The sequence below is a fragment of the Dromaius novaehollandiae genome, chromosome 2 (assembly GCF_036370855.1).
Source record: "Dromaius novaehollandiae isolate bDroNov1 chromosome 2, bDroNov1.hap1, whole genome shotgun sequence".
Classification (NCBI taxonomy): Eukaryota; Metazoa; Chordata; class Aves; order Casuariiformes; family Dromaiidae; genus Dromaius; species Dromaius novaehollandiae.
In genome coordinates, this window is record NC_088099.1 from 1,318,574 (window position 1) to 1,345,334 (window position 26,761).

The window sequence follows — 26,761 nt, forward strand, 5'->3', positions numbered from 1 at the left end:
GATCTTTTTCCCCTTTGCAGATGAATGGTTGAGACCTGTGATGAAAAAAGACAAGCAGGTGCTGGTACACTGGGGTTTTTTCCCAGACAGGTAAAGAAAGGTGGGGGAAGAGAGCGTATCTCACATCTTGCTAAAGTTTGTTGGAGGAGAAGCGTTAATTAAAACTTGCAAGTAGGCCAATCCATATCCTCAGGCTATTCCTTTAGCTTATTGAGTCTTATTTAACCTGAGTACACAGTACTGCATTCCTTTTGTTTTGTTTCTGAATGATTGTATATCAGTGTTTATATTATGAAACAAGCAGAGTTGGTCTTATGGAATATAACCACTGCATGACTTTGTATTGCTGCTGTTTTTTTATAGTGTCCAAGACTTGGTAAAAGACTTAAGTAGTATATAAAGAAATAAAATAACTGAAATATTTGTACCTGCTTATGATACTGGCAGGTGGGTGAGGTTAGGAAAGGAGTGCACTTTTCTGCAGATCTACTAACAGGGCTGCAAACTGAACCAGACCACCAAAGTTGGAGTGAGCCTTTCCATTAAGCTAATAAAACTTTAAAGCCAAACGAGTAGTCTTTAATCATCTGGTAGGACTTTGTTCAATGAAGGAGAGAGACTTCACTCCACGGGTTGCCTTCAGTCAAGCGCAAGTGACTGCTGCAAGCATATTTGAGAAAGCTGTCTTTAGTTTTCTGAAGTTGTTAAAAGGTAGCTTATGTACCCTTAGTAATTTACGTGTGTTTGTAATAACTGGTTTCTGAGCCCAGACTATGGAAACACAAAAGACTGAAAACTCAGCACTGACTTCTATTTAAACAGTCTTTTCAGGGGACAAAAATCTGCTCTGCTGCACATGCACAGAATTCTTGGGAGCCATATGTATTTTTCAGTGGAAGAGCGCAAACAACAATCGCACTTAAGTTTCTCTGTTCATATGGATGAATAACTAAATATTTTTCCATCATATCAATTATCAGATTTGTATGTTGAATCTGTGTGTTTTATATATTTATTTATAAATATTGATGAAAACAGGAAAAAATGCTATATACCCATCTTTTCCTGTTTATGACTTGATTAAGTCACTTAATATGTGTCTGGAGTTGATTACAAGGTGTTTTGGCTCTTAATGTTACTGAGTGCAGATTCTTATTATTTACAGATAGGCTTTTGGGGGAATAGGATGTGGAAAAGTGAGAATCCATCTATTAATTACATTCCAGCAATAGGTTTTGTAGGAGAGGATGCCTACTCCTTTCTCCTAAGAGCCCAGTACCTCTCACTTTACACCCATGAGAATGGGAACAACTTAGCATAAAACCACAGTTTGAAGAGGTGACCCAAAAGTTGTGTATGTACCCCTGAATCTAAAGACTAGATGTGTAATTTCAAGCTGGAGCTGGTTTCACTAAGATGGTTTCTGACTTCAGAAAGTTCTAAATGTACATTAGATGCTTTGGACCCTTCAATTTCAATGTGTTTAAAGAAAAAAAAAAACCTATTTCTCTAGCAGAAAACGGTCATTATTTCTTTATTTAACTTTCCACTGAGTGGAGAACACCTTGCTATTCTATCCCAGCAGTATGATCAGATTGTTAAAATTGCTGAATGAATATTCCTGCTGGTAATCTGGATGAACAACCGAGGGTACCAATTTTGTTTTTTCATGACTTTTCTCACAGCTATGACACTTGGGTTCATGCTAATGAAATAGATGCTGAAATTGAGGATCCTCCAATTCCTGAAAAGCCATGGAAGGTAAGTCTCTCTCTAACAGTTCCCCAGATTTACTGTGGTATATCTCATCCTCAGGTGCTACTAGATAGATGTTTTAAAGTGCTGCATATCAATAGCTGTATTTCCATATATATGGAAAAGCAGAATGATATTTTTAAGGCTGTAATGAAACTGTCTAAAACACTTCTTTGGATTGGGGAATTATACCCTTGAAAAACATTTTTGTCAGTGAAAAGGGGAGAATAATGCATCCCTGTTAATGACAAAATAATTGGTGATTATTTTGGCTTGACTTACGTGTTTCATATTAAAGGTAGCTCCTTTCCCTACTGTTGAAATGCAGCCATCTCTGAGGTGAAACCTGGTAACTCATTATTTGGGCAGGATGGTGTTATACACTGCTTAAGGAGAGGAAGTGGGGAAGATACCTTATCTTCATGATATTTTTGAAACAATGTTGTTAGAGAAAATAATCTACTTAGAAAACTCCAGGCAGTCTGGAGCCTTTACCTGCCTGCTCCGTCCCGCTGTGATGCGACTTCGACAGCTTGCACTGCTGGTGTTCAGAAGTTCGTAAAGGCTCTACTGGAACATTTTTTCAAAGTTCTGGAGGAAGAATTATGTTTGGTAGTCTGCTGTCATGTTGACATCAAATCAGTATTTTGTTTACAACTTGAAGAGATGGCTTTTAAGATTACAAATCTTGTTTTAATAGAAAATTTTAGGATCTCTTTTGTTTTTTTCCTGGGATGAAATGCCATGGCAATCCTAGGTTGAGCTGGGTTTTACTTGCTGCTGTGGACTAATATCCAGTGCCATCTAGCTCTTTGTTAAACGGCTTTCATTTTTCCTATGGCTGCTTCAGTGATGTGAAATTGAATCACTTCATGGCTGAAGCTGTTAAGTTCCATTTGAAAAGTGTATAATTTTTTTTTAAAGCAACCCTTTCCTAGAAAGTAGTATCTGAGAGGGGAAAAAAAACTTGCTACAATATAGAAATGGCCAAAGTATTAGCTTCTTTAGAAGAACAAATCTGAATTTTAAAGTCTGTGGTACAATTGAAATCTTGCTATTCTCTTTGAAATTTGTAAAGGCAACTTATTGCCAGCACTTTCAGGTATTGTCAGCCAAACCTCAGCTCAGTTTTGCTGCCAAGTCCTGCCCCCTCACCCCACCACCCCAGCTCCGTGTTCACACTGGTACGTGAAGCTCTTGAGTTGGTTTGTCTTGGCTCGGTCCTGATGTAAAAGCCAGTTTCTGTATGCTCTTAGAACAGTGCACAGTTCAAATTTCTTGATTTGACTAAATTTGCCAAATGCACTGAGACGGCTTAAAAAAAGAAAGTGTGTGTGAAATGCAGCTGTCACTAGAGTCAGAACCAACGTGAATGTCTAAGAAAACCTGCAGCTGATTTCAGAATCCCAGGGTGTCATAGCTCACTCTTCTTATTTGGAAAGGTTCAATTTGAATGGGAACGCTGTTTTTAGCTGATGTCGTAGCGATGAAAAAGGAATCGGCATTTCTCCGTCTGTAGAACGCTTGAGCGCTCAGACCAACAATGGCAGCTTTATTTAGATTCTTTACACGACTTGTTTTCTTTGTAGCAGAATGGTTTGTCTTTCTGATTTCATTCATTGCAAGAAAACAATACAAAATAGTTATCAAACAGTACTAAATTTTACTTTATTGTCCTATTATTGGACTTGCTCTTTTATACATAACACGCAATGTTGTTCTGTGTCTCGGTTGCTGATCTGAATAGGAGAGTTAAAAGGGCAATTCAGGTCAGAGAACAATTTGATTTCTGTTAAATAGCTACCTGCAATGAGTAGCTTTTGATGAATAACCAGAACACATGCTTTTTGTATATACGTAGTACTGAAGTTCAAGAATCAATTTTTCTTGTTCAGTTGTTCGGCTGTGTAAACTAGAACTTTATTCGAAGATGGATATTTTACTAAGTCAACATGGTAAATCCTTTCTTTTCAAGGCTTCCTATTTTTTTTGGAATATTTTGTTTGTGTCAAAGTATACTTGCTAAGGTGATCTGTCTTGTACTTGAAAGACTTTGGTGGTAATTTTCAAAATCTTTGGATGCTGTACACTTCTAATGCAGAGCCATTGTCCTGGCTGTGAGAACTAACCTCACACCTCAGAAGGCTTAAAAGAACTGAAGAACCAGCATAGAATTTGGTAGACTTATTATGGGTGTATTCATCCTTTAGTGCATTGCATTATATGGACCTAATCTCATTTATTATATCAACTATATATATTATATGTGAAACCATTATGAGATACTCAGAACTTCAGACCTTTGTGACCAAATTGCAAATATTTCCTTCATCTTACTAGGTCTGTTGTGGAGTGTGGTTTTGTGGTTCTCTCTCTCTCCAAAAACATCAGCATGTTGATATGCCCGTCTGTTCTTTAGGTTCATGCCAAGTGGATTTTGGACACAGACATATTCAATGAGTGGATGAATGAAGAGGATTACGAGGTAGATGAGAACAGGAAATCAGTGAGTTTTCGACAGAGAATCTCCATGAAAAATGAAGAGGTAAGGTGCTTCTCTGCTTAATGAGTGACCTGTTAATACTTTAATATTCTTTATCTCTGTGAAAATCAATTCTGGGGCTCAACGCTGCTAAAATTAGGCTAGTTGAACAGTGTCTCAAGTATCCATGATAACACAGTCTGGTTTAATTTTCTTCTGACATGTCTGTCTTTTATCCAGAAGCATAATTGTGTCTTTTGATCCCCTCCTGCCCCCGACATAAGAGATAATACCCACTCTGTGCTTTGTCACAAATGAAAGCATGTGGCATGTTAAACAGAAACAGTTAATTTTTGGTTTCCAAATTCTCTGAATCAAAATACTTGTTGAGACTAATTTTTGTATTCCTCCCAATGCAGGAAGTTAGGACTCTGTAAACACATTCATTTTTATTTGAAGTCAGGCTACTCCCTGGGAAATCCTGGTGGATGGACTAAAGTCAGAAGTTAGTATTTGAATCACGCTGTTTTAAGAGCACAGTAGATAGCCATAGCAACAGCTAAGGGATGGCTATAGAAAACTTAAGGCATCCCACATTAACAAATGGAAGTATTCTGGAGCTGAATGTGGTGCTCGGTGTGATATTATTGCATTTAGCCCCTTTGTTGTAGGATGTATTAAGGAAGACTGCAACCTAATGAGTTTTAACAACTGTAGTATTTGGGATGGGCTAATAACTTCACTTCTCTAACAGCCTGTACGTAGTCCAGAGAGGAGAGACAGGAAGGCGGCGGCAAGTACAAGGAAGAGAAAGCATTCTCCCTCTCCTCCTCCCACTCCGGTGGAATCGAGAAAAAAGACAGGGAAGAAAGGGTGAGTGTCTAACTCATGGAAGATGAGGTTAATTTCGCTTGAAGAACTGCTTGTGGAAAGGTCTCTCCTTTTTCACTTGCCTCACCTTAGATTGCAGTGGTATAATTATTTCTGCAGTAATTTGTGTGATGTTGTTAGTGCAGTATGCTTAATTTCTCTGTTCTGCTGTAGAAACTTATTGCCTGCAGGTGGAGGAGAATCTGGTGCAAGTCATCACATTACCTGTGTCTCGATGACAGGGTTCTCATTACTGCATTGAGAGTAGAGCTTGTCAAGTGAAAAGTTGCACTACTGCTTCTAAAATAATTCAGACTCATTTACTTCTGTTAGTGCAAGCATGTAGTACATACACACTTTTTAAAGCCCTGTAAATCACTGCATTTAATTGAAAAGGTTTTTTTTTTGCCTACATATCTAGGCATTTTTAAAGCCCACTTCTCAGATGTGACTTTGTAACAGAGTAGCATTTGTTAATTACAGGTGGCCTAAAATAAGGGTGGTTTTTTAGGGTTGTTTTTTATTTTTTTTCATTTGGTGTTAGCTTGATCTTTTTTAAAAGGCTTATGGACGATAGAGGGGGAAAAAAAGCTTTTAATTAATGGGGTTTGTGTGTGGATACAGAGGGAAGCTTATTTTCTAAAACTAAAAAAACAGGTATTGTTTAACACGGTAGTTTGTGGGGACTTAATAAAATAGGACTGGAAATTCATCATCAGAATTATTGTGTGGTGTGGTGTGTGTTTGTTTGTTTCTGTCTGAAATGTTAAGTCTTAGACTCTATAGGTAGAGGCTTAGGTCATTCTGCCTTTGTTCCCAGAATGGCCTCCTTGGCAAACTAGATTGTCTAAGACAACTTTTTCTTTAAAGAAAGGGCATGTCTTGAAATGCTCTGTTGCCTCTACTGTTTTACGCAGCAGGTGCCCTTATTGAAACTTTAAGGACAAATGTAGGTGAAGCACTAATCCATTGAATCTCACTAGTATGCAAGTGCTGCCAACATATCGGAGACAGCTTTGAGTTGGAATTAATTTATACAGCGTTGCTCTGTAGTGTTGAAACAATGGGAAAAGACGGTTATTTATTTGAAATTGAGAGGTACTTCTGTGTTGGAATCTGATTAGAGTGCAAAAGGTGCTCACTAGCCTTCTCTTAAATGTTGCTTCATCTTAATAATATTCAGAGAAGCTTTTTCCTTAACATGCCAGCACCATTTTCTACAGCACTCTTGCTGTTGTAAAAGTATTTTGAACCAATTCTTTAAACCTGAGATCTGATGAAGACAAAGTCAAGATGAGAACCTTGTGACAGTTGCAGCTGCCAGAGACTTTGTGTATTATCTGTTTTAGACAAGCAGCCTTATATGGGAAAAGGAGAGGGCAGAAAGAAGAAGATGAACAAGAAGATCTTACTAAGGACATGGAGGACCCCACACCAGTTCCCAACATAGAAGAAGTGGTACTTCCCAAAAATGGTAAAATATGTCTAGACTGCATTTTTTGAGTGTTAAAACAATTGCTTAAACAGCATAGTGAAAATATGCATGTGTTTTATCAAAGCCTTGGAATACTCTGTGGCTTTGGGGTGGGATGATCTGTTCCCATCTAAATTTTAACTAGTCAAGAATTCGAATTTGACCACTGTGCTAAGAAGGGTAACAGATTCACCTTCTTTTATGTTTTTGAAATACACTTATGAAAATCCACTTAAATGTTTAGTTATGCCTATTTTAGGCTTGCTCTTGCTTGCTAAGATCATGTCATTTTGTAGTATGGAGTTTTCTGGAGCAAAAGGATAGCGTTGTCAAGTACCCAAGATAACCAGATCAAATTAGTGGAAACTCTGGCAACATGCCTAATGCATTCAGTTCTTAATCCTTTTCAGAAAAGTGTTTATCTATGCAATATCTGTTAAGTAAAAAGTCAGAAGTATAATGTAATTCCTCTTTGTCGGTCCCTGACACCAAACTATTTTGGGTGTCACACTGTTTAATTTTACCTGTTTTGAACTTGCGTGCAAGACATGTAAGAGTTGTTAAATGTGCAGGTGGGAGAAGCACAGTATTTGGTCCGCTAAATGCATGAATAAAGACTGCAGTGTGTTCAGAGTTGAAGTTGCAGAGAAACCAAACAAATGATCTGTTGTACTGAGGCTGCATAGACCAGATGAAATCCTTTGACCTGCAAAGATATGACCAACAAAATAACCAGCTGTTTATTTGTAAGATAGTAAATGCAAGCTGTTGTGTGCTAGATTCTGTGATAATTGTATCTTGTTAGGTTACTGATCAGAATTTCAACCTTGCTTTCTTTCATAGTGAACCCAAAGAAAGACAGTGAAAACACGCCTGTGAAAGGAGGAACAGTAGCAGACCTAGGTAAAAGAAAGTGTCTTATAGTGAAGTCATGTTTGCAGATAATAGAATAAATATTTTTAAATCTCTCCATCTTAAAAAGAATTTGTAATTCCAGCCCTTTATTTAATTTTTTCAGTTTCTGTATGCATCCCAGGTGAAATGAACTGACTCTGTTCCCTTTTGAGGATCTGTTCCTCGTTAGGCATCTTTTGCTTTTTTTAAAGTGACGTAAGCTCTTTCCTGGAAGACTCTTCCCCCCCCCGCCGCCTCCCTCCCTCCCTCCCCCCGCTTCCTACTGGGAGTCAGGGTAAATCACAGGTTCCCTGAGCTTTGCTAAGCTTTTGGCATAAGAGATCTAAACTAGTCTCCCATATCCTATTATGCAAGACTACATCTAGGGCACTGGGCCAGGCAGTAATTAATTATGATTCCCAAGTGCTGAAAAATTCTAATTATCCTTAGTCTGTATTCCAGTTCTTATCTGTTCCCTTGTCTGGGATAGTTGAGTGCCTGCATAAAGATGGGATTGTCTTAATCATGTGCTGTCCATTTTACTTTCCTCCTCGCTTCCCTCCCACAACAAATATCCTTTCTGATTAAGCAGTTGTATTATTAGAAAGGCTTATGAGTAATCAGATGCATTTTATTAGTTTAATTGTCTGTTTTTACCTTTCAGATGAACAGGATGAGGAGACAGTGACAACTGGAGGAAAGGTAACAACAGTCATTCAGTGCTGAGCTGAGCTTGGTAGAAACTGAGATCATGTTGATTCAGAAGCTTACAACAGTAATGTTCAGTAGTGTATAAAATTAAATTGGTCGCTGGTGGGTATGTTTTTTGTTATTTTAAAAGTTTTACCCTTTGTAGCTTAAAAAAATGAAAGTGAGATTACTATGCATTTTTGAATCTAGTACATTAAAAATGAGGACAAGGAGACAGATGCAAAATATTTTGCTTGACTTTTGAAAAGTTACTCTCTTTCTTTAGGTTTCAGAACTAAATCTGAACCCTAGGCAGGGTTCCTGATCATTTTAATAGAATTGCATTGTTTGTATGCCAGGATCTATTTTTAACAGCTTCTCTGATTGTGCAGATAAGAAAAGATCACATCTATGTTAGGTTCGTACACTTGCAGGCCTGCGTAGACATAGATGCTTGGATGTGTTCTTAGTTGCGCGCATCTGTTAAGAAAAACTGACTTTCTCTCCATGCTGATGGACTTCTAATTTTACTAGATTTCAGCTCATACATCTGATTTGCATATGTATTTTCAGAAATGTTCTGTACCAAACTGGGTTTTTTTTGCCCTTCATCTGTTTCTCTCTTTAGCAAATGTAGTTTGAGAGAAGGGTGTTGGAAGTTAAGGGGATTAAGAGAGGAAAGACTTATTTTCTTAATAGCTATTGTCAGCTCACTAAAGAGATTTAGAACAATTCCGTGTTGTCTTTAGGGGAATTCAGTTTCCCAAAACAGTACTTGGTTGGTATCAAAGACTCTTAAGATCTTTCTTTAGGGACTGCATTATTTTTAACGGTCTCTTTTGTTTCTCTTGAAATCTGGCTAGATTAGTGATTCAATCAAAGGAGGGCATTATATGTTGAGCTACCTATGGTAGCATATGGAGGTCAAGTATTGCTCTTTGTTAGAATTGGGCAAAAAACTTGAGCCAGTGAAAGCTTTAGAAATTGCCACTGCATACTGTTCACAAGAATCTCTGCTGATGCAGTCTTAGCTTTCAGTGGGCAAGGAATGACTTCTTTAAGCTATTAATGCATGTGACCCATTCATCAGTTTTGTTTGCTTTCATCTCAGAACATCTTGTATTTACTGTATTACTAGCAGTCTCCCAAGGAAACATCTGTCCTCTCTGTTACAGTTCCTGGGATCTGTTGTATTTCTAGCATACAGGGTTTGTCCACCTTGTATAACTAACAAAGCATATCCATACTCAGTGTCCAAGCTTTAACAGCATTTGACTACAGTTCATCAATGAATATTTTTATCTTCAGGCTGCAGGACTAAGAATGTAAGCCATTGCAGGGATTTACCCTAAACGTACGTTGAAAGCCTCTCAGAAGCCTTAATGCCATTCTATGGGATAATGAACTGGCTTTTTACTATCTGTTTTTTGGAAACGCTTTTGTCTCTTGCCCCTCTAAAAGAGAGCAGCTCAGACTCTCAGGTGAGGATTGTTACAAAACCAGCGCTCTTCAAATAGCAGCTGAGAGTTTCTTATGCAGTCTGTATCATGTCCTGGCCCTTTTCTTATGCTACCTCTATGTCTTTATCTTTTGGGATCTGGAAGAGAACTTGTGGTGGATCTCAAGCTGCAGAAGAACAGGCAGAGTACACGGAAGGCTTCTATCATGAAGCAGCAGGAGTGAACAAAGATTCGTCCTCTGCCTGGAAATCTTATAAAATTTCATTCACTGGTTTCTTTGCAGCCCTGTTTGTTTTTTACTGAGATCCTAGCTGTAGTGGCTGCTCATTTGTACACGTTAATCTTTAGGCTGATTAAGTGGAAAACTCTATAGAATGTTATTGACTCAAGTAAGATGAGTCTTCACCTCCATATCAACTCACTAACTTAAGAGACTATATTTTGAATTCTCTTAAAACCGATATCAGATGTTGTGCCTGGACCTAGTTTTACTTCACTGGACAGTTCACAAGTTAGCATTGTCATCTCTCTGAAGATCTCTTCCTCTGAGATGTCTGCAAAATTGGATCATTTGCTACAGTAGCCTGTTCAGGATAGTAGAAGAATTTCTTTACTGGGGTTGCCTAATGATAGCTTCTGCCGTCTTGAACTGTCTCCTTTCTCTAGCTGTATGTAAAATGCTTACCTAGTAGCTACTATAGCACCCTACCAGCCTGCTCAGATTTTTAACTATATTTCTGCTCTGGACAGTATTGAAACTTAAGAACCTCATATTCTTTTCTTCTGCACCCACCACCAAACCTTTTTCCCTGGCTTAACAAAACACTCCTAATCACTGCTAAAACTATTCCTTCTGTCATCTCTATTGAAAGGATACCTCAGTATTACCTCTGCTAGAAGAGTTGGTGACTTCAGACCTGGCATGCCATATAGGATATATGGATGACATCCATCAGTCTTTATCCAGCATGATCTTGGAGCTTTTGCCTCAGATCTAGAATACCTTCCAAATTCCTTCCTAAATCCCCCCACTGAACACAAAGGAATCCCTTTACAATGTTGTAAGAGTGGAGTGTGTTATTGTTCCACTGGACTGAATGGAGACACCGATTCTGAAGCTGTTCATGTATCTTAAGAAGTAATCGTATTTAGGTCTTTGCAAACCTGCCTGTTAAGCAGAAAATAGACTCCCACAGGCCACCTCAGAGCACACTTACACTGGTAAAAATAAATCCATTTATTGCTTAATAGTACCTCTCTTAGCTGTCTTATTTTTCAGGTTTCAAACTTTTTTTGTCCTTGATTAAGTAGAGTGTCACTGATGGATTTCACTGCCTTCTGAAGTGTCGGGGACATGTTTGCTTGACACTTTCTAAGCAAGGAGATAATAACATTAATGTCCTATTAGCACTCGAAATGTTAGCTTTGGCAGGTGCAGTTTTTCTCACTCATATTAATGGATGGTGATTAAATACGCAGTGATAACTACTGTCAATGTTAAAATATTTCCTACTGCCCAAGTCTGCTCTAAGAATGAGAGGGGATGCGCCTTACGCCACACAAGATTATTACCAGTTCATGCCATGCCTCAGTACCCATTCTAGCCCTACAAATAAGTGGGGGTATACTGCCATTATTATTCCCCTTCAGGAAGAACCAAGTCCAAGCAGAGAGAAGCTGTCAAACACAAGCAAACTCATGGGTACTTCCACCTTCCAAGTGGAAGCAAGTACAAGAATACACGCAGTTACAATTTGAACTTGCTGTGTCTTCACCACTAGAGTGAAACACCCAGGACCAGCTTTAAGACTGATTGAAGTGAGTTTATCTAAGCAAGAATTTAGGGTAGCCAGAAGTACTTTTTCAGAAAAAAAACTCTAACAGCTGACAAGTGTCTTCCAGTAAAGCTAGGAAAAGTAGTGAATCTGATCTCTTTTAATATTCTTTTGAGGAGTAAGAGTTACAGTGTCAGCATCTGGAGATGGCAGGAAGAGCTGGGCAAGCAGCCTGCAAAGTAGTCTAGATCAGTGCTGTATTTATTACATGTGATTGCAGTATGCTTTAAATTGAAATGCAAAGGCACACTCCTATGGTTAGTGCATTTAGTTTTATAACTGGGACATGAAGCATGATCTAACTGTAATTACGTACATCCTTGAGGTCTGAGAAAACTGGCTGTGTAAAAGAACTTCCTATTGGCCTTACACTTCCTTTAACTTTTTAAGAACACAGATTACACTTACTCTGATCCCTGTGGCTTTGCCAGCTGACCAGAGATTGCGTAAAGAAAAGCTTATTCTTCCCAGGATGGAAAAGTGTTTGTTTTGGATTAACTTTTTGATGGTCGAGAATTGTTAGGTGTCTGTCTTTGTTCTTGCAACCCATTAACCCAGTATATTCCCCCAATGATACAGGAAGATGAAGATCCTAACAAAGGTGATCAAAGTCGATCAATTGATCCAGGTGAAGATAACGTCACAGAACAAACCAACCACATCATTATTCCAAGCTATGCATCATGGTTTGACTACAACTGGTAAGAAAGTAATTTGGAATTGGAGGAAGATTTAGTCTTGGAGGTGGGTTGTTTCTTATAATAACTCAAGCTGAGAGCTGAAAGAAAGTACCTTTTGGGTCTAGTTACCATGTTATGAGTACATCTTTTCCATTTAAAAATCTTCCTGAGCAGACTTGGGGCACTTTTCAGGGATTAGGAGTGAGGAGAATTTCTAGTAGCATAGATCTTCAGTTTGCTTTCTCAACAATTTATGCTTTACATTGATTTTCACAGGATAAAAATTCCTTTCTCTTCACTGCTTCCCTAGTCCTTGCATGATCTTCCTGTGTTACTTCTACTTCTGAAAACTGATGGCTTTTTTAATGTTGCTTCAGATTTTGACTTTGAGGATAAGTTGTTGATTATACAGGATGCTTGTTTTATTTTGGGATCCTTCTTGGAATAAGTTCATGGCTTGCTATAACAATATAATTCCTTATAGTAATCTAATGTTCACTACAGATGTAAGCATTTCTGGCGGATAGCTTTTCATAGATGGAATCTGAGCTGTTAATGTAAGGCTTGGTTCAATTTCCAGCTGTGGCAAACTGTTACCTTGAGTCAATTGCTTAGGCTATGTCTATGCTAATAGCTTGAGTTGACAGGAGGAGTTAGATGTCTGTGAGCAGTTACAGGGCTGTGGTCTCATTGGGATCATGGAGAAGTGGTGGGACAGCTCACACGAGTAGAATGCAGTAGTGGATGGACACAGGCTTTTTAGGAAGGACTGGCTGGAAAGGCGAGGAGGGGAGTTGCCCATGCTTTCCAGCCCCTTTCTCACAAAAAGAAATTCTGCCTGGGAACAGATCAGGGGCCACCTGGGAGCTCATGGGTCAGGATTAGTGAGCAGACCAACATACAGACCTCCTGAATAGGAAGTAGTAGTAGATGACGCCTTCTTCAGACAATTGGAAGAAGCCTCATGTTCGCAGGGACTGTAACTACTCTGATATGTGCTGGAGGGACAACATGGCAGAGCGTAAGAAATCCAGGAGTTTTCTGGAGTGCCTGGACAAATTCCTAACACAGGTGATCCAAGAGCTGATGACGAGAGAGACTGCTGCATTTCATACTTACAAACAAGCAAAAACTGATGGGGAATGGGAAGGTCAGGGGCAGCCTTGGCTGCAGTGACTGTGAGATGATGGAGTTTAGGATCCTGCAGGGCAAAAAGCAGGATCACAACTGTTGACTTCAGCAGAGTAACCTTCGGCCTCTTCAGGGACCTGCTTGGAAGAATCCCATTGGTATGGCCCTGGAGAGAAGAGGGGTTCAAGAGATCTGGTTGATAGTCAAGGATTACCTTCTCTCAGCTCAAGAATGGTCCATTCCAATATGCACTCTGATGGAGTGACTGGCTGGATAGATGAGAGGAGAGCAGCAGATGTTGTCTACCTTAACTTCAGGAAGGCTTTTGACACACTCTGGCTGGATGAGTGGACAGTGAGATGGACTGAAAACTGGCTGAATGGCAGAGCTCAGAGGGCGGTGAGCAGTGTCACAAAGTCCAGCTGGAGGCCTGTAGCTAGCAGTGTCCACCAGGGGTCAATACTGGGTCCAATCCCATTCAATTGATTCGTCAATGAGCTGGATGATGGGACAGAGCTCACCTTCAGCAAATTTGCAGATGAGACAAAACTGAGAGGAGAGGTTGATACACCAGGGGGCTGTGCTGCAGTTCAGAGGGACCTCAGCAGTCTGGAGACGTGGGCAGAGAGGAACCTCATGAAGGTCAATAAAGGGAAGTGCAAAGTCACGTCCCTGGGGAGGAATAACCCCAGGCACCAGTACACGCTGGAGGCTGACCTGCTGGAGAGCAGCTCTGCAGAGAAGGACCTGGGAGTCCTGGTGGACAAGGTGACCATGAGCCAGCAATGCGCTGTTGTGGCTAAGGTGGCCAGTCCTGGGCTGCATTAGGCAGAGCATTGCCAGCAGGTAGAGGGAGGTGATCCTGCCCCTCTACTCAGCCCTGGTGAGGCCACACCTGGAGTGCTGGGTCCAGTGCTGGGCTCCCCGGGACAAGAGAGACATGAGCGAGTTCGGCAAAGCGCCACTAAGATGATGAAGGGACTGGAGCGTCCCTCATATGAGGAGAGGCTGAGAGAGCTGGGGCTGTTTAGCTTGGCAAGAGAAGGCTGAAGGGAGGATCTTACCAATGCGTATAGATATCTGAAGGGAGGGTGTAGAAAGGATGGGGCCAGACTCTTCTCAGTGGTGCCCAGCGACAGGACAAGAGGCAATACGCACAAACTGAAACACAGGTAATTTCATCTGAACACAAGAAAACACATCTTCACTGTGAGGATTGTTGAACATTGGAACAGCTGTCCAGAGAGGTTGTGGAGTCTCCATCCTTGGAGATGCTCAAAAGCTGAGTGGACGTGGTCCTGAGTAAAAATATAAACAAAGCACTGTCAGCAGCCCTCCCAAGCTGCATGTGTTTCTTTGTGTCCAGTCATGACTCATTTAAAGCAAGCTGAACAGTACTTCAAACATTCTTTGGACTACCTTTACTGCTTTGCTTATCTCATGAAAAAATACTTAAATTTCAAAGGGTCATCTGAGAATATTAGCTATGAATATCTAAAAAGTAACCCTTGCTTTAAATGTACTCCATCCAGAGGTGTGTTTTAAGGGTATGTGGTGTACTCTGGAAGATTATGTTCAGTATTGGGCATCTGACTTGTGTATTATGTTTACAGTATTCATGTGATCGAACGTCGTGCTCTTCCTGAATTCTTCAATGGAAAAAACAAGTCCAAGACTCCAGAAATGTAAGTCAAACATGCAAATATAGGTATGTAATGGTTCAGCAAGATAGATAAAGGAGCTTCCAATTTCAGGAATCCTGTAGTCGCTTCGGTTGTGCGTGTGTTAGTCAGATACTGTCTCCAGGTGCATGAAAAGAAGCAAAGAGTACCTGTACAATCACTTCCTATAGATTGATAATGGCTGTGTTTTACTGCAGTATAGATAAAACTTGTAGATATCAAAGTAATAGCTAGTAGTAGGTATGCAGGAAAAACAAAACTATTTTTGTTCAACTAATACTGAAAAAACGCTTGAATTTTTTTTCCTGTAGTATGGGACATGGTAATCTTTTGTAGACATCTTGAAAAAATCCTTGATACTGTAGAAATTTATGATCCTCCTTACTTTTTTTTTTTTTGCTCTCTTGTGATTACACTCTGTATTTTTTGAGACTCGAGTTAAAACAGCAAGGTTGTTCTGGAGGCAATGTTAGAGTATCAGATGGATTTTCCACAGTTATATCTAGGCTAAGTGTTTATTAGATAGTTCCGTGGGCAGCCGATGGGTAATTCTGAAAGAGCAGATGAGGGCCAGAGAATGACTCTTAGCACAGGCTTGAGATACAGAAAAATGTTGACTTCTCTTTCAAAGATTAGGTAGTCTGATTTAAATCAGAGAGCTGGGGTTGTGCATTGCAGGAAGAAAAAAATTTTATATAGCTGTAGCAAACCATCTAGTGACTTTTGATTCTGACCTTATTTATTAAATCTGGCTGGAATTCTCTCAGTTGAATTTATATGCAGGTTTGTACCTGTCTCATCTCCTTATGAGATCTGGTATCTACTGCACAGCTTCAGCAGTTCTTAATTTAAAATTATACAAACACATTTACATTTGTTTAAACTGCTTCAGGAAAGCTGTTAAAATGCTGAATAGTCTTGAAATATTGTAGGCTTTTCCATGTATAGAATGATTAACTTCTGATATAAGAGATGCAACAAGGTGAGACAGTGATTCTGCATCAGAATGCTTATCTTACAGCTTGCCCTGCAAGCCTAGAATGTGCATTAGTAAAAGTACATCTCCCCTCCTTCTCCAAAAATCTTCTGTTTACTGTACTGTTATAACAGTAAACTTAGTTATTCAGAGCAATCTTGAGATGTGGATTAAGGAGTGATTGTTCAAATGCCTAATGTTGACTTTGTGGTTGCTTTCATTAAAACTACAATCCTAAAAACTAAGTTCACAAAAAGAGATTGTAAATCTGAACACCATTTTATGTCTGTTCAATTTGGATGGTGGAACTAGGCTAACTGTGTTCAGTTTATCCTGGTATCGAATCTTGGACTAGTTGCAAAGCAGCTTGGGGGATTTTAATCCAGTTTTTTTGAATGAACTACTAAATGAACCATTCGAGATGTCTGCTCAATACATTATGTCAATATCTGCAAAGCTGTGTATTTTTCATACATAACAGTTCTTCAGACTAGTTTTTCCTCAACTTCTTAGTGCAACTGATACTCTTAATGTCATCCTGCGTTGCTCTTCCAATGGGTAAACACAGCAGACTTCAAATATAGAGCATTCTTGTGCTTGAATTTCTTGTCAAGCACGACTGGTATTTTGTCAGGCTTCTGATTGAATCTTGAGACAGAAATTAAAAACTCAACTTCAGCCTCCTGAGGACTGTTCTATATCAGGTCACATAGGAACCACTCAGTAAAAGTTAACTAAAACCGAAAGCAGCAAAAGCTCACGAGCAAATAGCCTGGTCTCATTGTGTGCTCTCAATTCACATTTATTACAGGACACTTTATTTCATTGATGCTTTTTTGCTTATCTAAATAGCCAAGTGTCTGGAAATTCTCTTAATATTGACTACAACCTGCAATAGGTTCAATTTGTTTTTTGGTCCAGTTTGCTTTCAGTATGCCATTTTCTTAGCATTTGAGGCTTGGCATGTAGAAAGTCTCATTGATTTCAGTTATTACACACTGTTTTACAAGTAGTGTACAGTAACATAATTTGCTGTATGCTTGCACTGTGGAGTTGAAGGTTAAGCTAAAGAATGAGCCCTTTATTTTATACGAAGAACGCCTAAATTGGAGAAGCATGAGTTTGATCAGCTGTGTATAAATTAGAAACTAGGAAAGGAAGATATGGAGTAGAAATGTTGCTTATCGTGCTTGAGATTGCTAATGATAAGCACACTGGGCAACAGGAGCATAGCCAGGAGAAGTAAGGAGAGTGGTTTTCCCCAGCCTGCCCCCCACTTACTTAGCACTTGTTAACTGTATGGAATACCAGATCCAGTTTTGGGCTCTCCAGTATAAGAAGGATGTTGATAAAGATGTTCCAGCGCAGGGCCACCAAGATGGTCAGGGGGCTGGACGACACATCCTCTGAGGAGAAGCTGAGGGAACTGAGCTTTTTCAGCCTGGAGAAAAGAACGATTGGGGGACCTGATAGCCCCCAGTGTCTACAAGGATGTTACTGAGAGGATGGAGCCAGGCTCTTTACGGAGGTGTGTGGCAGGAGGACAAGAAATAAGTCAAACTGAAACATGGCCAGCTTGAAAAAAAGAACTTTTTCACTCTGAGAATGATGAAGCCCTGGAATAGGAGCCCTGGGAGGTTGAGGAACGTGTGGAGCCTTGGAGTTTTCAAGACCTAGCTGGAAAAAGCCCTAAGCAACCTGGTCTGACTTCAGTGTTGGCCCTGCTTTGAGCAGGAGGTTGGCATAGAGACCGCATGAGGTCTGTTGCACACTGAATAATTCTGAAGTCTATGGTCTTTACCTTGCCACCTCTCTGGCTGCTTGAGCGGCTGAGGTAATTATAACTGCATCACAGTGATTCCAAATGTTCAATTCACTACTCAGCATCTTTTCTTTCGGGGTTTTCAGAATTTGGTGTTTAAGGCTGCAAACATTAAAGTGTGAAGGAACACATCTTTCAAGGGTTACCAGTCTCGTTTCTAAAGTTGCAGACTTGAACAGATTATCTAATGTGGTGTCTTAAAACTAGTGCTCTGAAAGGTGGGTGGAGAGGGAAGCGTTGGTTCAGGTATAGTTGCCTTGAAGTAGCAATGGCTGCAGCTGCTGGGATGTTGATGGGGCCACGCTAAGGGAGGAGACATGCTGCCTAGTTCTCTTCAGCTGGTGATTTATCTGGAGAGAGCTTGGGGGCAAGTGTGAAGGACCATCATTGGTCAAGCTTTGGTTAGACAGCTGGATTAAGTACTGCGTATTTGCTGCTGATGTGGTCAGTCTCAGAAGTGGTGGGATCCCATGCTTCCTTTTTCAATTGGCATCAAAAGATTGTCTCCTAATACTGGTCAGTGAGCCACTACTGGTGGCCTGCCCCTGAGTTAAGCAAATGAGAGATTCTTCTTTTCCCAACCTCTGGGTTATCCTAGAGATGCATTTCTGCTCTTGTTTAGGGATTGTAGGGGTAGCGCGTGGTCTTGGTTTTGTGTTCTTTTTAGTAAAGTAAAAATTTACTTCTGTGTGAATATGCCTACAGCTTCAGTGTTCAGTCTAGACAAAAAGCCTTACTCAAAACGTTCAGAGGTTCATTCTTGTGACAGTAATGCCTGGCGGGTTCGAGAATGTCTCAGATGGGATTTTATCTAAATACTAGTTGACTATATTTCTTGCTGTTAACAAGTTTTAGCTGATGGGTCATGTCATTGCTCAGAACAGATTCCCTTCAGGATAAATTTTAGGTATATTTGTGTCTTAGGCTTCTCTCTCTTCTCTTAGTAATGTTACCTTAACTAATAAGTATTTAAACTCTCTGTTCCTGCAGCTAAGACCAGGATAAGGTACCCATCCTCAAGCAGGCGGCAACATGCTTTTAAAAATGATGCTGCATGTTCCCCCAAGGAAGCTCCCTTTTGTTTCTTGCACACCTAAGCAGCATTCAGCATGGAGAAGCCCAACACCTAGTCGCATAAATTTCTTCCAGGAAGTTCCATATATAATTCAGTCAGAACTGCAGACGTGTGGGATTTTGGCAGGAACATGTCCTTGCAGTGTCCGTCTGCTTACGTCTTGCCTTTGAAAGACACGGTGTTTCATTCTCTGTACGGTTTACATTCTTGCGTATTGGGTACTGACTGCTTTTGTACACTGCTTATGGGGCATCCCCATCTTGAATATTTAAAAGGGAGAGGCAGAAACCTGCTTACGACATGCTGTCTTGAACATGTCCTTGCATAGGAGCCTCCCTTGTACTTGTTGGCAGATTGATTTTGTTCCATCTAAAGGACAATTCTAGCAATAATTTTGGGTTTTTTTCTGAACAACTTGTATTGAGAAGCATTGATCAATTCCAGAAACTTAACGTAAGAGATTGAGAAGCAATGTCTACCACCCAAGAGATGAGCAGGACCCCAAAACCTGCTTGCTCGGAACTGTTGTGCACTGAAGCGTGCAGCTCTCCCAGGGGGTGGTTTCCACTTTGGCTGTTCCCAGCTCAGTGGGTAGGAAGTGCTGCGCTAGCTTCCAAATAGTCTCTACCTCTGCTTTTCAAAGAACTTGTCTTCTCCATTTTGTTTTTCTCTCACCCTTGCTACTGATTTTTTTTTCTTCTATGCATGAAAAGTGTGCATGTAGAAACCGTGGTGGTCCATCCGACGTATTTCTGTTGTTTTTCTGTGCAGTTTGTTCCTTCCAGGCTCTCAGAGGGGATTGACCAGGATTATTTGGCATGTTTCCATTTTAAGGGCTGACCCTATTAGTTTTTTCTGCAGCTAGCTGTCTGTGGAGCGAGCCCTGGATGGTGTGCAGGGTACAGCTGCAGTCGCAGAGTGTTTTGGAGTGGTGTAAAAAAGACAATCCATGTTCAGCCTCTTTCCACTGAGGAGCAATGCCTGTCTCTTAGAAATTTGTAACCTAAGTGCAATGAGGAGGAGGTCTTCTGTATATTCCTGATGTTGGCAAGTAGCATGCATTAGTAGTGAAGCTGCAGAAAAGCCGTGAGAGTAGGTGCTTACTTCCCTCTTTGTGCTGTTAGTGCTGGAAGAGCAGATGGTTTCAAGTTTTCTTTTACCTTCTGACATATCTGGTGCTAGGCCTATTACTGCCTCTTTTGGTTGTAACTTTCAAAGTTGTCAAGATAGCAATGTGAGTTCTTCAATTGTGAGTTTTACTTGCCCACAACTATTTGTGCAATTTGCAACTTAAGCGTTCAATGTGCTGCTAATCCAAATACCAATAAAATTCCGAATGGAACAATCTGAAAGAGATGGGTCATATTCAATACGTAAAAAAAAAAAATTAAATTCTACTTACCTATTGCTTTTTATAGTAATTGCTTGTTCATAGATTTCACCCCCAAAAATTAACTGCAGGTGCCTACTTGTTGTTAATAATGTAGGCGTTTGGAAAGGAGGTGTCCTAAAATACATACTTTAGAATTTTAGACATCAATGTACAGCATTAACTATGTATCAATTGTCTTTTCTTTCAGATATCTGGCTTACCGCAACTTCATGATTGACACCTATCGCTTAAACCCTCAAGAGTACTTGACTAGCACTGCTTGCAGAAGGAACCTGACTGGAGATGTGTGTGCTGTCATGAGGTAAAAAAAACATGGATCTCTTGGCCACCACCTTTACCTCAACAAAAAGAGCAGCTTCACCTTAAGTGAAAATACTCCACTATGTTAAAAAACGTTTTAGCAATATTCATTGTGCTTCTGACTAACAGACCATTTTATGGTAACAAGAACATTTTATACTATCCTTCATTTATAATATTCTGTTTGTTCACTGAATCATGCTAGCAGGGTTTGCATCTTAACTCCTTCAGTGATGTTTGGATTCTGCAGTTTACTTGATATGTAGAGTTTTTTTCAGCATTTCCTATTCTGCAGCTCAGTTTTGTCTGTTCTGATAGTCTTAAATTGTGAGGCACAGAAGAGCCCTAGAACTTTGGAACTTGCTAAATGTAGATTCAGTGAAGGACAGTTATAGATAGATGGGGGAAGCAAAGCAATGGTTGTGTGACAGCCCTCCTAATTCCTATATTGTCTGCAAACTGTTTCATGTCTGCAGGCTTTGCTTTGCTTTGCCTGAATTAAGTAATAGTTCTGTTATCTGTAACTGAAAATGTCACATTTTATTCTATATAACATGAAGTGAAACTATCAAGTCTGCATAAAGCTCATGCAATGTGACTTGTATTGCTATTTGTGATCCATGAAGGATTATAGGAGATTCTGGACTTATATTTGATCCAGAAACTTGTTCTTAAAACTTCTTCCTTTGCTGTTTCCTTTCTGCAAGGTCAAGCGTAAGCAAGGCTTTGGTTCATAAGATTCTGACTTGCCATGTTGTTTCACAGAGTACATGCTTTTCTGGAGCAGTGGGGTCTTATTAATTACCAAGTGGATCCAGAAAGCCGTCCCATGGCAATGGGACCTCCCCCTACTCCTCACTTCAACGTGCTTGCTGATACCCCCTCTGGACTCATGCCCCTCCATATCCGCACTCCACAGGTGAGCCCCGCGGAGGACACTGCCATATGTTTGCCTTAGTTCTGGAAAGTTTTAGCTCCAGCCAGAGTCATGTAACATCTCGCTAGAATAATTTATACATGTTTTGCTGAAATGTTCCCTTCTTCCTTGTCTGTCCAGGTTGAAAGTTTCAGGTAATCAAATTCTCTACTCTTTCTCACTGTAGAGAATGATCATACACTTACTACTGTGCAGACACTGCTAGTATTGTGTGCAAGAGATGTTACATAAAGATATTTCTATAGAGTCGTCTTTGGCTTTTTTGTTCAGTCTGTGTTCTGTTCAACATTGGTCTGAAAACTTTGCGTTACTTTCAGTACCCAACCTTTCTCTTGTAATGTTTTTTCATAGGTTCCAGCTGCTCAGCAGATGTTGAGTTTTCCTGAGAAAAACAAAGAGAAGCCTACTGATCTGCAGAACTTTGGGCTTCGCACAGACATTTATTCAAAAAAGACCTTGGCAAAGGCAAGAATTTTTTGATTCCACCCTCCTACCCTCACCCTGTGGCTGTTACTGAGGCTTCTTTCACAACTGTCCCCAGCTAGATGACAGTGACATACTTGCATTGCTCTTCTATCCCTGTTCTAGATTTCTTCCATCTCACTGTGGGACACTAAGATACTGCACTCATAGTTGTGCTGGTTACCTGATTTTACAGAAATAAAGACACATACTTGTCCCACACTAGTCAATACTATCAGTCTCCAGACAGTGAACTCTTGCTATGGTATCACATGTTGTATTTCAATGCTTCAGAATCAAAAAACTGGCAAATGGTTCAATGCAGAAACTGAGGTCTTTAAGCAAGACATTTAACTACCCTGCTTTCCCAGTCCAAGCAGGATTTCCCTGACTGAGAGAACTAGGAAGCTACTTGATTACAAGAGGTATTAAAAAACCATTGCAAGGGACATCTTAGTATTGTCATTGCAATGTATTCTATAGTTATGTAGAGTTGTGAGATACCATTGCTGTGAGGTGAGTGATTTCCATAACCTGTTGCATTTCGCTCCTCCTGCTGCCTGATTATGGCACATGGACCTGATAGTGCTTGGAGCTACCGCAGGAATACTGGTTTACTACTGCAGTGCAGTGTACTGCTGCAGTGTAGTAGTTCCTTCGGTCTGAAAGTCTGCAGTGCTCTGCTGATTGGTGCCTCTCCTGGGCTGACATCAGGCTAAATCTGCGTAAATGGTTTCTGTATGTACAGTGTGTATTGTCCTAAGAGATCGTGAGATAACTATTAAAAATAAATCAACAGTTCTAGAGATTAGCCTGTGTTTATAAAGGCTGATTCCATATCACATTTCATGGAGTGACGTTTTCATTTAGTTTAGAGAGGATTTATATATTCACTAGGTTCATAAATCTGTTACTGGTTCTAGACTCTCTGATTCTGCTTACAGTTATCTATAACAACAAACTTGAGCTGATTTACTTGCACAAGTTTGCCTCCTCTGTTTTTTTGCATATAGCGATGCTTTGTTTCAGCTATTCACACCAGCCCATTTGAGAATGGATCAGCTGGTGGATGGCTCACTTTTATTAATGTTTTCTATGGGTTAATGTTCTGTTTGAAATGCACCTTGGGTTAGGATACATTATTTATCTTAAATAACCCTTTTCATTTTGGAGTGATTTTAAAACTGAGTCATCCAGTGCAGATAATGTTCCTTCATAAGCAGGTGATATCTCCTGTTATCTTTGTTTGCCACGTAATAGATTAGGGTGTTTGTAACCTCTGAGGGGAAATTTTCTCCAGGAGTTTTATAACTTCTAGGAAATTGAGGAGTCACCCAGAAGCTTTAGATTTGGGAGAAGTAAACTTTGGAGCAAGTATTTGCTAAATATGCAGATTATCTTGCTATAATTACTTTTGCCTTTTCAGAGAGCTTATCTCATCCATTAAGATTTTTTTTTTTTTTCCTTTTAGTATTTTGCTTAAATTACTGACTTTAGTCAGATTAACCTTTCGGGGGGACCAATATGCACTTTATACAGTCTGTCTGCCTTGGAAGCAATACCAGAGGTTTGATGGATGCTGAAGTTTTGTTGGCGTAGGTCTTATTCTGTTGAGAAAGGTGCCCTTTAAGCTGACAGAGTCCCAGGATTGCCTCAGTTGAGTAGTAGCACATCCCTCACCAACAGAAAGCTCCATCTTCTGTGCAGCAGCTGATGAAGATAGCTAGATATTCCCTTGTCTGTTAGCTGCTGCAGTCCTTCAGTGTGAATGTAGACTGCTCTGTGGAAATTGCCGTGCTCTTGACTTCATTTCAGAGTCAAGCTGACCAGAAGCCCATTAGCACTCCTCAGCGTTTTTTATTATTTAGGAAAATTTCTGCTGGCTGTATGTGCAAGCAAAGATAGCTGGAAGCAAGGAGAAAAGGGTACCAAAACACCTTGCTTTACCTTGGAATAAAGAGGAGTCACAGGTTCCCCTAGACTTCCCCTAGACCTTTTGGGAAGATGGGATCTGTAACCACTCTAGAAAACTGTAGGAATACACTTCCATGCATGCTTTAGCTTGTAGTAAATCATGTGAATTGAACTGCTGTATGAGATGACCAGGCTTGGGTTAGCTGGAGTAGAAACATTGTGAAGAATAACTGTTTGAGTGTACTAAATCTCAATCCTTTTTAATCCATTTTTTTTAAAGTACTGTGCAAAGAAAACTGAATTTCACAATTTTTCTCCTATTATTTTTGTAGAGTAAAGGTGCAAGTGCTGGAAGAGAATGGACAGAACAAGAGACATTGCTGCTATTAGAAGTAAGTTCATGAGAAAAAATGAAGGTTAGGAAACTGAAACATACAGGATATTACACATTTTAAAAATCTGCACATAGGTTAGTTGTTTTATTTGAAGCGGCATTGAATGGCATTACCATGCTTTTACAGAAATGGGATAAGAGAAGCAAAGTTTGTAGGGGGAGGTGACCTCTTGAGACCAGCTGATTTAGGTGGAGGAGGAGAGTGGCTGAATATGTATGCATGCATGCAGGCTGCTTGTTTGTCAGTCTTGGTTATGTTTTTTAAACTGATAAAAGCTTATAGATGTGTCCCTCCAAACTTTATCTCATCATTCTCAGACAGTCATGGCCAGAAGAATGCTGTTACTAAGAAGAGATGGCAGTAACACCTGTGCACTGAAGGGACTTCATGTAAAGTCTCTCAGAGGTTCAATCCTATCTGTTTTGTATCTGCAACCCAGAACTTGTGTGTTTGCATAAACTCGAGAACAGATCTTGCAGCACAGAGAGGTCTTTCATTACACAGAAAATGCTAACATGATGTGAAATAAATGCCCTTCAAGTGATGAGTGTTCCAATAATCTAACAAGAGGTTCTCATCTTCACAGGTTCCTGGTTTATGCCATAGGGCGTATGGGAAACTGTTAGTATGCATTTTCAGAGTTTATTTAACAAACAGATGAGTCTTGTTTTCTGTCTCTTGCCATTTAATAAGGGAAGCTTGTTATTCAGTAGTCCTATATGTGAATAGGAAAACTGAGCTGTGAACTTATACTCCTTCTTGTTGCCACATAATTCTATTTGTGTTCTTCAAGCTTTTTCCTGAAGTCCATGAGAAATAAATGTGAGATGAATCAAATCATCTTGGTACTGTAAAAATGAGGTCAAAGAACTGTTAGCACACTAGATCAGGCCTTTTCCCCAGATTGCTTAATCCAAAGCTCTTGAATGATGGTAATTCTCAGATGTCTTGAAACTTCAGTTTTGGATGAAAACCATTACATGAGGCTCACTGCATAAATATGTTATAGCCTTTTTCACCTATATCGGGCCAACCTTGTTCTTTGTAGCGCTTTGTCAGAAGAAGAATCTAGGTGGCCTGAAATAATGTGCCGCCACTTCTGCTAAGGGAGTTATCTACTACCTGGCTGTTCTTCTGCAGGGACATTTTCTTGATGCAAAGGTTGGCTTTCTGCCCTCTTATGTAATTCAAGGTCCTAACAAAGTGGCAACCATTATAAATTAATATTAATAAGGACTACCTTATACTGTATGTCTGTGTTCAGTAATTAAAAAAAACATAAAAATGTGCATACTTTTCTGCACTTCATCATAAGCAGAAGCAGCTCGTACTCATTCATAGAAACAGATAGTCTTTACCTTGCTTAAATTTTAAGATGCAATACCAAAATTGTGATTTAAATGAAGTTTTATGGTCTTGAATTTATCTTTTGGGTAGGATCAACTTCATTCATTTCAACTTCAGTTCATTCATTCTCTGAGTATATCATGCTAATTGTACTTACTGTGTGATAGTTAATGGTACAATACTCTTTTCTGCTGTTATAAAAAACTCCAGATTTTGTGTCCTTGCAGAGAGTGTATAGAAACTGGGATGCTATTGTGTGGTTGTTCTGGCTTTTTTGACTTCACCTGCACCAGTAAACCCATTCAATAGTTAACAAATTTCAAGAGAAAAAGCATGGGCAACAGATTGTGACATTACTTGACAATATTCAACTTCTAATTTTACATATGGCTTCGCTTTTGTAAGTTAGCAGAAGTACCTAATCAGCAGCATACTTTGATTCAGGCTTCATGGATATGGAAGTATGTTCATTAAATAGACAAAACCAATTTTTGTCATGTTAGATTGATACACGCTGCTGAGCCCACGTTTTTATATCAGGATGTGAATAATTCTGCTTATAGAGTGAAAACAGTTAGGATGTGGTCTATGCTGTTCTTGTATGGTGCAAGCATAAGACTAATAACTCGCTGATTTCTTTGCTTACTAGTACTGATACTTCAAGTTCATTGTTTTGTATATTTGTAACTTAGTCGTATACATGGCAAGAAGTAGCCTAATAAAATAATCCAGATTGCATACATTTTTTTGTTTAAAAAAATGCGCAAGTCTTGAGCTTGCAGATTTATTTAATGCAAGTTTAAACTAACAACTTTTATTTGTTCTTCATTCTTCTTGGATTTAACCTATGAATAAATCAGTAAAGAGAGTATATCAGTTCAAGCATAAGTAATTCAACTATAACAAGCCAGCTCTGTCCAATTAAATCCTCAGGGTAGCTTGGGGCAAATATATGCAGTGGAGTTCCAAAGAATAAATCTTATCTAAAGTAATTACTGTCCTCCTGCCTGTTGACTGAACGACTGGGGGGGAATCCTGTTTCCCTCCCAGAATCATCTTCCTTGCCACTACTTCTCTGTATCTCCATGGAGTACTATTCTTGCATAGTTAAGAGCACTTCCAGCTATTTATAGTAAGGACAACTACTGTGAGACTTAGTTGTATAACAAAAAAATAGCAAGTAATGA

General features: G+C 39.7%; 1 protein-coding gene across 2 annotated transcripts in view; it reads left to right on the forward strand.

Moving 5' to 3' along the window:
* Window positions 1-26,761, forward strand: part of SMARCC1 (SWI/SNF related, matrix associated, actin dependent regulator of chromatin subfamily c member 1) — a 99,321-nt gene that overhangs the window by 24,974 nt on the left and 47,586 nt on the right. For both annotated transcript variants that reach the window (XM_064505619.1, XM_064505621.1), the window contains 13 exons: window positions 21-90; window positions 1,686-1,761; window positions 4,175-4,300; window positions 4,992-5,110; window positions 6,457-6,581; window positions 7,425-7,484; window positions 8,140-8,177; window positions 12,040-12,161; window positions 14,885-14,956; window positions 20,407-20,520; window positions 21,285-21,438; window positions 21,808-21,921; window positions 24,165-24,224. In XM_064505619.1, the coding sequence (XP_064361689.1) occupies window positions 21-90; window positions 1,686-1,761; window positions 4,175-4,300; window positions 4,992-5,110; window positions 6,457-6,581; window positions 7,425-7,484; window positions 8,140-8,177; window positions 12,040-12,161; window positions 14,885-14,956; window positions 20,407-20,520; window positions 21,285-21,438; window positions 21,808-21,921; window positions 24,165-24,224 (1,250 nt within the window). The remainder of the gene's footprint in view (window positions 1-20; window positions 91-1,685; window positions 1,762-4,174; window positions 4,301-4,991; window positions 5,111-6,456; window positions 6,582-7,424; window positions 7,485-8,139; window positions 8,178-12,039; window positions 12,162-14,884; window positions 14,957-20,406; window positions 20,521-21,284; window positions 21,439-21,807; window positions 21,922-24,164; window positions 24,225-26,761) is intronic.